This window comes from Hyla sarda, chromosome 9, assembly GCF_029499605.1.
Source record: "Hyla sarda isolate aHylSar1 chromosome 9, aHylSar1.hap1, whole genome shotgun sequence".
In the NCBI taxonomy this organism is placed as follows: Eukaryota; Metazoa; Chordata; class Amphibia; order Anura; family Hylidae; genus Hyla; species Hyla sarda.
The window spans coordinates 38,984,573-38,998,243 of record NC_079197.1 but is presented as its reverse complement, the minus strand read 5'-3'; the positions used below and the strand labels follow the sequence as shown (position 1 = coordinate 38,998,243).

The 13,671-nt window shown below is 41.9% G+C and overlaps 1 protein-coding gene across 4 annotated transcripts in view; it reads right to left on the bottom strand.

Annotated features, from left to right (window-relative positions):
• Positions 1–13,671, bottom strand: part of PAPPA (pappalysin 1) — a 312,202-nt gene that overhangs the window by 249,892 nt on the left and 48,639 nt on the right. For all 4 annotated transcript variants that reach the window (XR_008847679.1, XM_056538788.1, XM_056538789.1 and 1 more), the window contains exon 2: positions 541–1,615. Coding sequence is in view for 3 of the 4 variants with exons in the window: in XM_056538788.1 (XP_056394763.1) it covers positions 541–1,615 (1,075 nt within the window). In the remaining variant the exon portion in view is untranslated. The remainder of the gene's footprint in view (positions 1–540; positions 1,616–13,671) is intronic.

Sequence of the window (13,671 nt, the reverse complement as noted above, 5' to 3'; positions counted from 1 at the left end):
GGAGTGGAGACATCTGGTTGTCTTATAGTACTTTGCACAGCCCTAGCATTGCATCGGTAGGTGCCTGCCGACCCTTCCCCTATGCCCCAGCAGCCATAAAAAGAGAAAAAAATACATTTAAAGAAATCAGAAGCCAAAAGAAAAAAGCTCAAATTATTGTTACGACTGGATGCACTCCATTCACTACATTCAAGGGGCAGATATGTTTTTTTTTTTTTTTTTTAAATAATCTATACACTTTAAAATGTTTCTAGTAATTCATTTAATTAGTAAATTAAATAATTTATTGTTATTTGTGCTTAAATATTTATTATCATTTTACAAATCATATAGGATCTAAGAGGCTTGTGTTTCTCCATGTGGAGTCCACTAGTTGCCCATAGGAACAAGAACATAAGTTGCCAGGCAATTCTCCCTGGTAAAAGAAACATCCAAATGATCTCACTCCCAGAAAGAAGAAAGTTGTCTTTCTAGTGCTACCTATCTCACACAAGTGCAAATTACAAACATTCAATGTTATAGGACAAAGATTAGTCTTACCTGTAAGGTGAAATTGGATCGAAGCAAGTCTTTGTAACATCGGTAACATTTGGATTACAACAAGTTCCACCATCAAAATTCAATTCCTCAGTGTTGCAATCCATATCACAAACACTGTTTTCCTTCCGGCTGGAGTACAAACAAGAGGTGCGTCTACGACAATCACCCCCATCATATCCAGTGAGTTTATGGTTACATTCTAGATCACACTTACTGTTGCCAATCTTTGTAATGTCACAGTTAGTAAGGATGAGTCGGTATCGTAGAAAGGAATCGTTCCTTTCTAACACATGTAATTCCCAGGTGATGTTGTAGGGGTTAAAAGCCTCGTTGAGCTTCCTATGCTGAAGCTCGATTTGTTCTTTGGTTACTGTTGGGTTTTCATGGTTGTCATCAAACACATTGACCACGGTATACCGTACAACCCTAGGTCGCTGGAACCCTGCAACGTTGTTGTAGCTAGAAATCACATCCACATTGTCACAAAGAGTTTGTCCACACTGGGGAAGATCTAAATTTGTGTCCAAGGATGAAACAGGGAGATGGATGTCTTCTGTTTGTGGCATTTTACCATATTTGCCATCTACGAGAAACCAGTTGGTGTTCATATTCTCAAAGCAATCCTGAAGAACAAGTTGAGGTAGAGAATTGCTCAGTCCATGAAATGCTTGGCCCATATCCTGCAATATTTCCTTCTGGGTTCGAGCTATTTTCCAGAACCCAAATTGTTCCATATAACCTCTGTAGTTCTGATTTAGAGCATTTCCTCCAATCATTAGAGTTTTGCATTTGCGAGCAAAAGGGCTGAAGACTGGGCCAACTTGTTCACTACTTGTCGCCACTTGTGCCCCGTTGATATAGAGTTTCAATATGCGGCCATTATATGTTACAGATAGATGAATCCACTGATTTGGGAGGTAGTTGCGATGAGCAGTGATGGTCGTCATTTTGCGAGCACGATCTGTCTTTAAAGAGAAGAAATAGCGTGGATCTCTTGTACCCTGGTCACTCATGGCCTCAATTCCAAGTACCCATCCACGGTCATGAGAAGAATAAGTACATTTGTCATAAAGTCCTAAGTGTCCGCAGAAAAGAAAAACACATAAATAAGAGTAATACATACTATTTTTTTTTCAAACAACTATCAAGAAAAATATACTCATAAACAGATAAAGGGGTAGCCCAGGAAACTGAACAGATCAAATACTTACCCCCTATCCACAGGATGGGTAATAGGTGTCTGATCCGTGGGGACTCCCATAATCTCCTGTATGGGGTCCCTATCTACTGAACCTTTCCTCAGCACGCTCCTGCCTCCACCTTTCTGGATGAGTGTTAGTGATGTACCACCACAGCTGGTGATTGGCTGAACGGGTCGTCACTTGTGTTCGTTCAGAAAGATGGGGGCAAGAACGCATCAAGGACGGTTAAGTAGACGGAGCCCTGGACAGGAGAACAATTGGGGTCCAGTGGTTGGACCCCTGTAATCAGACACTTATATCCTATCCACGAAATGTTGAGTTCCCCAGACAACCCCTTTAATATAATAGTTCTCTTGCCATTACAATATAGTATTAAGTGAAATAAAATTCACATTACAGCCACAACATCAGTGACCTGCACTTAGATAACTATAGAATCCTATGTTGATGTAAGTTTGATTCCGTATAACTGTAGGCAATCCAGTCTTGGGGCCATAATATAGATGCTAAAATATGCCTAAAAGCAATCTTAAAGGGGTACTCCGCCCTTAGACATCTTATCCCCTATCCAAGGAATGGGAAATAACATGCCTGATCGCGGGGGTCCCGCCCCTGGGAACCCTCACAATTTCTCCTGCAGCACCCCTGTCATCTGGTGCACGGAGTGAGCTTCGTTCCATGCCTGATGACTCGAGATGCAGGGGCCGGAGGATTGTGATGTCATGCCCCGCCCCATTAATACAAGTCTATGGGAGGGGGTGTGGTGGCTGTCATACCCCCTCCCATAAACTTGCATTGAGGGGGCAATCAGACTTTGGATAGGGGATAAGATGTCTAGGAGCAGAGTACCCCTTTAAGTCTCATCTACAAGTCTATATTATGGCTTTATACAACCTTCCAGTTGTATGGAGAAGTAATACTGTGCCCACAGAATCCTGTGTAAGGTCACTGTAGGTCCATGTAGCTTTATGTTCCCAAACTCAGCGTAGAAGCCTACAGAGATATGTTTGTGGTACAGTTATGCAAAGTCTCCTCTATGTAGACACCATAAAAACAATTCACCATGTGCATGAGATCTAACAGTGCAGTTGGGTATAAATCATAAATGAACAGACAAATATCTTATTATATCTTTCCCTTTCATTCTGCCAGGTGCCTCTATCTGGACCATGCAAATAAAAAGCAGGTTGACTGTCCTGCCAGCACGAGCTTAAGTCTACACATCAACATGGATTTGGACTAGTCTGTGTAAATGCATGTGATCTTGCCTAGCCAATCGGTATCATGAGGGATACATTTCATCACTGCTGGAATAGAAAGGTGATGATGTCAAAATGTTTTATTTAATAAACAGAATATTTGGCACACACAGAAAACGTAAACTAGTAAAACATGTTAAGAAGAAATGTTCCTCAAAAAGCTGCTATTACACTACACACATGGGGTTTCACTGCAACCTAGTAACAGCCAGATGTCAAGTTGGCGAGATAAGCTTTCTTCCTCCAGAGTCTCCTATGCACTTTAGCTGAAGGAGCATTGCATTTCTCCATCTATGTTAGTATTATCTTGTACCTTATAGGCAAGGCATTAGAGAAAAATAATAGAAACTCTCCTGAAGAAACAAAGATAAATGACCCCCTTAAAGGGGTACTCCACTGTACAAGCGTTCGGAACATTTTGTCACGACCACACACCCTCATGACGCCACGGTCACGCCCTCCAATGGAAGTCCATGGGAGGGGCGTGGCATTCCATAGACTTGCATTGAGGGGGCGTGACGTGACGTTATGAGGGCGTGGCCGTCACGTCACGACCCCGCTGCCTGCTCCTAGCGTTCTAAACAAACGCCGGGTGCTGCACAGAGATTGTGGGGGTGCAAGCAGCGGGACCCCTCGGGATCAGACTTATCTCTTATCCTTTGGATAGGGGATAAGATGTCTAGGGGTGGAGTACCCCTTTAAAGCCCTCTTGGTGGGCCCTACCCAGCATGACTTTACTGAGAGCTTGGCATGTCAAACTAATCGGATTGATTTCTTTGACTATGTCACAAATGTGCTGGTGATGTTGTGGATGTTGCCTATCTGGACTTCAGGAAAGCCTTTGATACAGATTGACATAAAAAGCTGAAATGATTGAAAGTTGGGGGTGATTCCTAGTTAGATAAGTGGATTTGCAGTTGGCTGAAGAACAGATATGAGAGTGTTGTTGTTAATGGTGTGTATTCTGATCAGAGACTGGTTATTAGCGATGGGCCACAAGGTTAGGTTCTTTTTAATATGTAAAATAATGTACTTGGAGAGAAGGAATCCTCTGAATGTTGCATCATCAGAAAAGAAGTTCTTAGGGGCCACAGAGCAGATGCAAGATCTCACTTTTCGGTATATAAACACATGGGATACGCCTTATAAATTCATAAACCCTCATAAATGTCCTGAAAATCAGATTCCCTGACAACCAGACCCTTCCAAATGACCTCGCTGATCCACATGAAGCAGGATAGGCCTTGGACTACCAGCCTATAGAGATAAAAGGAGCTAGACTGCACCAACACCAGGCTACTGCTCATCTTTACATTTAGGACTCATGGCCATAAAACTTTATCTATATGTCTTTACTTATGAGACCATTTTTATTCTCTCCTTGATTTCACTGAAAAGTCCCAAAGTTTGGGGTGAAGCAGATTCCCATAGACATCTACAGCTAAGGGAGGTTCTCTTGCTTTGGCTTCATCTGCAACGGCAATTCCTTTCCTCAGAAGTGTATTTCAGGAGGATTTCCCGATATACCAGGGATGTTTAAAAAGTTTCCATATGTTTATATTTTTCTTGGTAATGGTGAAGGCGGGGGAGGGGTAGTAATTGGTTGTATCTTAGCGTGTCAGGTGACTTGCATAGGCAGGTGACTATGTTAAAAAGAGATGTCATTTGTTTTGTAGGTAATTTGTTTTAAAATATAAAAAAAAGAAAAGTGTGGAAACTTTATGAACATCTCTAGTATTTTTCCAATGGAATGATTCATCCTATGCCACCATAAGGGTATACAGTGACATACAGTCATGGCCGTAAAATTTTCTAGAAAATGAAGTATTTTTCACAGAAAAAGATTGCAGTAACACATGTTTTGCTATACACATGTTTATTCCCTTTGTGTGTATTGGAACTAAACCAAAAAAGAGAGGAAAAAAAACTAATTGGACATAATGTCACACCAAACTCCAAAAATGGTCTGGACAAAATTAGTTGCACCCTTAAATTAATATTTGGTTGCACACTCTTTGAAAAAAATAACTATAACCATCAATAAGCTCCTTACACCTCTTAGCCGGATTGTTGGCCCACTCTTCCTTTGAAAACTGCTCCAGGTCTCTCTTATTGGAAGGCGCCATTTCCCAACAGCAATTTTAAAGATCTCTCCACAGGTGCTCAATGGGATTTAGATCTGGACTCATTGCTGGCCACTTCAGAACTCTCCAGCGCTTTGTTGCCATCCATTTCTGGCTGCTTTTTGATGTATGTTTGGGGTCATTGACCTGCTGGAAGACCCAAGATCTCGGACACAAACCCGGCTTTCTGATACGGGGCTGTACAGTGCGACCCCAAATCTGTTGGTAATCCTCAGATTTCATGATGCCTTGCACACATTCAAGGCACCCAGTGCCAGAGGCAGCAAAACAACCCCAAAACATAATTGAACCTCCACCGTATTTCACTGCAGGTACTGTGTTCTTTTCTTTGTAGGCCTTATTTCATTTTTGGTAAACAATAGAATGATGTGCTTTACCAAAAAGCTCTATCTTAGTCTCATCTGTCCAAAAGACGTTTTCCCAGAAGGATTTTTGCTTACTCAAGTTCATTTTGGCAAAATGTAGTCTTGCTTTCTTATGTTTCAGTGTCAGCAGTGGGGTCCTCCTGGGTCTCCTGCCATAGCGTTTCATTTAATTTAATTTAAATGTCGACAGATAGTTTGCGCTGACACTGATGCTCCCTGAGCCTGCAGGACAGCTTGAATATCTTTGGAACTTGTTTGGGGCTGCTTATCCACCATCCGGACTATGCTGCATTGACACCTTTCATCAATTTTCCTCTTCCGTCCATGCCCAGGGAGATTAGCTACAGTGCCATGGGTTGCAAACTTCTTGATAATGTTGCGCACTGTGGACAAAGGCAGATCTAGATCTCTGGAGATGGACTTGTAACCTTGAGATTGTTGACATTTTCCACAATTTGGTTCTCAAGACCTCAGACAGTTCTCTTCTCCTCTTTCTGTTTTCCATGCTTGGTGTGGCACACACACACACAAAAAGACTCTACTTTTTATCTGCTTTCAGGTGTGATTTTCATATTGCCCACACCTGTCACTTACTCCAGGTGAGTTTAAAGGAGCATCACATGCTTGAAGCAATCTAATTTTTCCACAATTTTGAAAGGGTGCCAATACTTTTGTCCAGCCCATTTTTGGAGTTTGGTGTGACATTATGTCCAATTTTCTTTTTTTCCTAAATTTTTTGGTTTAGTTCCAATACACACAAAGGGGATACACATGTGTACAGCAAAACTGCAATCCTTTTCTGTGAGAAATACTTCATTTTCTAGGAAAATTTCAGAGGTGCCAACATTTACGGCCATGACTGTATGTGACACACATGCTACCATGTTAAGAAACAAACAAACAAACAAACGACTAATCTACTGTTCTATTGTATATTGCAAAAAAAGTACCTCTCATGATCCTGTTAAGTTTTATAATCCTGCAAGTTCACTGCCCCCTCATGATAACCCACGACCCCCCCCCCCCGCATTTATATTTATAATTCTTTAATTTTCTACCTTGACATTGCTCTGTATTTTCTGCTCAGTCTCAGTTAGATTCACAGACTGGAAAGGGGCGTTACCAAGCAGGTTATGACATCATCCCAGAGCAGTTCAGTGTGTGAGATGAGCTATGACTGGCTAAGGCTGCACCCCCCCCCCCTCAACACTCCAGACTGCATTTCCTGAATTTGGACTTCTGCCAGGTCAGCAGTAGTTCAAAGTGTGTGCAAGAGATGGGTTAAAATGTGCTCTGGACAAGTAGGGAGACACCTAGTGGCAGCTTTTTTAAACACAACTAAAACATAGAAAACTTCATTTTTTTTTTTTTTTAAGAAATATTTTTTATTTACCATAAGGAGTGCAGTAGCAAAAAGTTTTAATGATAGTGCCCATTTAAATATGTGTTTGCTTACCTGACAGGTACCAAAGGGACACTCTTTTTGGCATTTATTAGTTGAATTCAGCCATAGATACATTTGACGGATACACCAAGAGCTTTCCCATGGGTGTACAGCAAACCTAGTGCTATAACATGATGAGAACAGACCCTAACCTATTCTGTAGTAGTTTTCTCTACGTCACTCACCAAGAACTGATAGCCTGCAGCTAGTATATTACATTTTTGCGTCTTTTAAATACATTAGCTAGAACACTAGGAAATATGATTAACTCAGTCCAAACATGACATGCTAGGAATCACACAACAATCCATTGACAAGCAGACATCAGGGTCAAGGCTATTGTTTTCTCAAAATAATGTGTGTTGCGTCATTGTAATGATTATTCAATCAGTTGATAATGTATAATTGTGCCTTATTTTCTCAATTCATACTGTACATCTGCTTAACTCCTGAGCTGCCGAAGAAAATAATGTTACCGTGCTGGACCGTACTCTAAATAGTACTGTCTATTGTATCATAATTAATTGCTCTATTACCTATATTTTCCATATGCTTATTCTTTTCATATTTGTATGCAGTATATTTATTTTATTTATTAGCTAAATTCTAAAGAGAGTTATTTTGTAGTGCACTGGAGTATCAGGCCGGATGCAGGACATTAATTTTAGGTAGGTCCTTTTTTTGTTTTGTTTTCATTTAAAGCAAATATTAACAATTGGCAGTTTTGTTTAAGACAAACAAAAATAACAAAAAGAAAATAAAAAAAGAACAAAAGCTGCTTCACACAATTATTTAATCATGTCACACTGCCATGGGAACACTGTGGTCTACAGATGACTGACCTATAAACATGTCACACTGCTGACAGTACACCATGATCTGAGGAACGACTGACCTATAAACATGCCACATTAGTACACTTTAGTAACACTGGCTAACAAACATCCAGTTAGTTACAGGCTAATAATGAAGAATTACGGCATGCCAGACAATGTTTACAGGGATCATCCTGAACTATTATTCACAATAATGGGTAATATGGCTAGAGGATAACTAGTCTACTCTTCACAGTTACAATGTATACAAGCTTCATTGGGCCTTGAATTAACAAGTCTGAGTGACAATGAAATCCTATATATACAGTGGGGCAAAAAAGTATTTAGTCAGCCACCAATTGTACATGTTCTCCCACTTAAAAAGGTGAGAGAGGCCTGTAATTTTCATCATAGGTATACCTCAACTATTAGAGACATAATGAGAAAAAAAATCCATAAAATCACATTGTCTGATTTTTAAAGAATTAATTTGCAATTATGGTGGGAAATAAGTATTTGGTCACTTACAAACAAGCAAGATTTCTGGTTCTCACAGACCTGTAACTTCTTCTTTAAGAGTCTCCTCTGTCCTCCAATCGTTACCTGTATTAATGGCAGCTGAACTTGTTATCAGTATAAAAGACACCTGTCCACAACCTCAAACAGTCACACTCCAAACTCCACTATGGCCAAGACCAAAGAACTGTCAAAGGACACCAGAAACAAAATTGTAGACCTGCACCAGGCTGGGAAGACTGAATCTGCAATAGGCAAGCAGTTTGGTGTGAACAAGTCAACTGTGGGAGCAATTATTAGAAAATGGAAGACATACAAGACTACTGATAATCTCCCTTGATCTGGGGCTCCATGCAAGATCTCACCCCCGTGGTGTCAAAATGATCTCAAGAACGGTGTTCAAAAATCCCAGAACCACATGGGGGGACCTAGTGAATGAACTGCAGAGAGCTGGGACCAAAGTAACAAAGGCTACCATCAGTAACACACTATGGCGCCAGGGACTCAAATCTTGCAGTGCAGACGTGTCCCCCTGCTTAAGCCAGTACATGTCCGGACCCATCTGGAGTTTTCTAGAGAGCATTTGGATGATCCAGAAGAGTATTGGGAGAATGTTATATGGTCAGATGACACAAAAGTAGAACTTTTTGTAAAAACTCAACTTGTCCTGTTTGGAGGAGAAAGAATGCTGAGTTGCATCCAAAGCACATACCATATCTACTGTGAAGCATGGGGGTGGAAACATCATGCTTTAGGGCTGTTTTTATGCTAAGGGACCAGGACGACTGATCTGTATAAAGGAAAGAATGAATGGGGCCATGTATCATGAGATTTTGAGTGAAAACCTCCTTCCATCAGCAAGGGCATTGAAGATGAAACGTGGCTGGGTTTTTCAGCATGACAATGATCCCAAATACACCGCCCAGGCAACAAAGGAGTGGCTTCGTAAGAAGCATTTCAAGGTCCTGGAGCGGCCTAGCCAATCTCCAGATCTCAACCACATAGAAAACCTTTGGAGGGAGTTGAAAGCCTGTGTTGCCCAGCGACAGCTCCAAAACATCACTGCTCTAGAGGAGATCTGCATGGAGTAATGGGCCAAAATACCAGCAACAGTGTGTGAAAACAGTCTGTGAAGACTTACAGAAAACATTTAAAGGGGTACTTCGCTGCCCTGTTCCGGAGCTCCGCTCCCCAGTGTCCGGAAGTTTATTGTTCCGAATGCTGTGTGTTGGCTTCCGTGTTCAGGGCCGCCCCTCGTGATGTCACGCCCACCCCCTCAACTAATGTCTATTGAAAGGGGGCGCGAAGGCTGTCACGCCCCCTTCCCAAACACTTTTGTTGAGGGGGCGGGCATGACGTCATGAGGGGCGGTCCTGAACACTGAAGCCCGCACACAGCGTTCGGAACAATAAACCTCTGGACGCTGGGGAGCGGAGCTCCGGAAGCAGGGCAGCGGAGTACCCCTTTAACCTCTGTCATTGCCAACAAAGGGTATATAACAAAGTATTGAGATGAACTTTTGTTATTGACCAAATACTTATTTTCTACCATAATTTGCAAATAAAACCCCTTAAGGACATAGCATTTTTTGTTTTTGCACTTTCGTTTGTTTCTTCCTTAAATTTTAAAAATCATAACCCTTACAATTTTGCACCAAAAAATCCATATGATGGCTTATTTTTTGCGCCAACAATTCTACTTTGTAATGACATCAGTAATTTTACCCAAAAATCTACGGCGAAATGTAAAAAAATTCATTGTGCGACAAAATGGAAGAAAAAACGCCATTTTGTAACTTTTGGGGGCTTCTGTCTCTAAGCAGTACATTTTCCAGTAAAAATGATCTGAAGTTTTTATCAGACTTTTTGATCGCTATGTGTTAATTTTTTTATGGTATAAAAAGGGACCAAAAATACGCTGTTTTGGACTTTGGAATTTTTTGCCGCATACGAAATTGACCGTGTTTTTAATATTTTTATAGTTTGGACATTTACGCATGCGGTGATACCACATATGTTTATTTTTATTTACACAATTTTCTTTCATGGGAAAAGGGGATTGATTCAAACTTTTATTAGGGAAGGGGTTAAATCATATTTAATAACTTTTTTTAAACTTTTTTTTGCAATGTTATAGCTCCCATAGGGGACTAAAACATGCAGTACATTGATTCAACACACTGATCAATAACATTGCATTGCAATGCATTGATCAGTGTTATCAGCAGTTGATTGCTCAAGCCTGGATTTCAGGCTTGGAGCAATCAATCGCCGATCAGACGCACAGGAGGCAGGTAAGGCACCCTTCTGCTGCGTCCTAGCTGATTGGGACACCGCGATTTTACCGCGATGGTCCCGATCAGCCCAACTGAGCTAATTTTTTATCGCAGCGTCTAAAGAGTTAACCTCTTAAGGACTAAGGACGTACCGGTACATCCTGAGTCCTTTCCCTTTCTATAACGTGGGGCCACGACGTCATAGCGGGTCGGGCCCGGCCTCTAACAACCGGGACCAGTGGCTAATAGCGCGCGGCAATGATCGCGGTGCCGCACGCTATTAACCCTTTAGACGCGGCGTTCAAAGTTGAACGCCGCGTCTAAAGTGAAAGTAAATCACTGCCGGTTAGCTCAGGGGGCTGTTTGGGATGTCCGTGGTGAAATTGCGGCATCCCAAACAGCTCTGGGACATGATTAGGGTCTCCTACCTTGCCTCCTGGTGTCCGATCGCCGAATGACTACTCAGTGCCTGAGATCCAGGCATGAGCAGTCAAGCAGCAGAATCACTGATCACTGGTTTCCTATGAGAAACCATTGAACAATGTAAAAGATCAGTGTGTTCAGTGCTATAGCCCCATATGGGAGCTATAACACTGTAAAATAAAAGTTAAAAAAAAAAAGTGAATGAAGATCATTTAACCCCTCCCCTAATAAAAGCTCGAATCACCCCCCTTTTCCCATAAAAAAAAAAAAAATGTGTAAATAAAAATAAACATATGTGGTATCGCCACGTGCGGAAATGTCCGAATTATAAAAATATATAATTCATTAAACCGCACAGTCAATGGTGTACGCGCAAAAAGAGTCCAAAATAGTGTATCTTTGGTCACTTTTTACATCATGAAAAAAATTGATAAAAAGCGATCAACAAATCCGATCAATACAAAAATGATACGGCTAAAAACTTCAGATCACGGCGCATAAAATGAGCCCTCATACTGCCCCATATGCGGAAAAAAAAAAGTTATAGGGGTCCGAATATGACAATTTTAAACGTATACATTTTAATGCATGTAGTTATGATTTTTTTTCAGAAGTAAGACAAAATCAAACCTATAAAAGTAGGTGTCAGGCCCAAGGCCTGATTATTGAATCCTATATGTGTATTATAATTATAACTGTGTGTGATGTATTATCCAAGACATGGGTGAGAGGTCATTCAGACGGTGTATCCTTCTTGTGTATTGCATTTTATTGGGGGTCTGGCTGTTTGTTTACATCTGCTATGAAGTCAAAGGCTCTTTTGAAGCAGCAGGATGTAAGGGGCACTCTGGTCCCATCATATAATCAACCAGATAAGAGGGCCAGGAACAGAGATGCCCCCCTGGTGGGATCAGAGGGGAGGGGGGAATGGAGTCTCCCTCCAAAAAGGCAGATATATAATATTTAACAATGCTAGACTCAGGGTGTTCAAGGCTGTGCCCAAAGCTGACAAGAGCTGGACTCTCACTCGTAAGGAGGGCTATACCATCATGCTGTAAGAACTTCATATTTTGTTTTCTGAACTTGTCTTGCTAAACTCTTTCATATTTTTGTAACTGTATGTAATTTGTTTATTTTTATATATAGAGCACTGTGATACCTTTTATCAGATTAAATATTTAATTAATCAGCTCTGGTCTTTGATCTCTAAATATATGAGCTCACCTTTCTGAAGGCAGCTTTGGTGGAAACACGTTTATCTAAGGGTTAATTTGGTGACTTGCTGGGACTAGTAGTGGATACCCAGAGGTCTGGCGGCTTTAACCCTTGAACTATCACACTCTCTCTAATGTCTTGGCTGGACCGATAGGGTGGGATCGTGACAACTGGTGGCAGCGTCGGGATATATTTAGAGATTTTTAGTGCTTGCTGGATTTTACCTGTAAGGAAATCTTAGCACTAAAAAGAAATTGCATACATATTCTTGTGTGTAAATTCCAAAGACAGAGCTCAGTGCTGGTTTAAAAGACATACAAAAAGAGTGCAAGACAGTTCTGTCCTCCCCATCTCCTGTTTTACCTCCTCTGTCTCATCTCGGAAATATGGAGGCATATCGCAAGCAGTCCAAGCCTGCACTGGAGCTAATGTGCCAAGAAAAGGACATCCCTACTGCAGGAAAGAACAAGGAACAACTTATTGCTGATCTTGTGTATGATGCCTGTGCAGAAGAGCTGAGGGACATGAGGCAAAGTCCTGCAGCTGGAACTGCCATCCAAAGACTGATATCTCCTGGGGAATATAACATTACTCCCCATCAGGACAGTACTCCCCATGAGGCCTTGGACTCTTATATGCGGACTGCCTTAAAACACCTTGGAATGTGGATGCCAATATGAAACTCCAACTGCTTCTCCAGTACCAAACTGCAGAAAGAGAGGCCCAGGCACAAGCCCCAGAAAGAGAGGCCCAGCAAAGGCATGATGTGCAGGATCAAGGAGACCACAAACCCCGCTTGGAACATTTCCCCATGTTGGAGAAAGATGGTGATCTGGATGTGTACCTGAGGGGATTTGAAAAGGTTTGCCGGCAGTTCCATCTACCTAAGGAACAGTGGGGACGATATCTAACCCCACGGCTGAGAGGGAAAGCTCTGGATGTGTTTGCTTCGCTTCCCTCTGAAAGTGACCAGGACTATAAGGCAATAAAAACTGCCCTGCTAAAAAGTTTTAATCTGACTCCTGAGGCTTATCGGAAAAGATTTAGGACTTTGCAACAAAGCGCCACAGAAAGCTGCACTGAACGTGCAGGTCAGCTAAGGACTGCATTCAGGCAATGGACTGGGGGCCTACAAGTCACTACCTATGAGGCCCTGGAGGACTTGATGGTCCTGGATCAGTTTCTCCAAACACGGAGCTTTGAAGCCAGAGAGTGGATTTTGGACCGCAAGCCCAAGACAGCCATGGAAGCACCAGAACTAGGAGATGACTTTGCCAACAACCGGGTGCCAGCAGCAAAGCATGGATCTGCACAAGCTGGAGCAAGTACCTGGAGGGGAGCCACACAACCACAAAGCACCACCAGGTCAGCCGGGAAATTCTTGCCATCATTCCCAAAAGCAATAGGAGCCACATTGGGTCAGGGGGACACCTGCCGATGTTACAGATGCAACAATATTGGGCACCTGAGTGC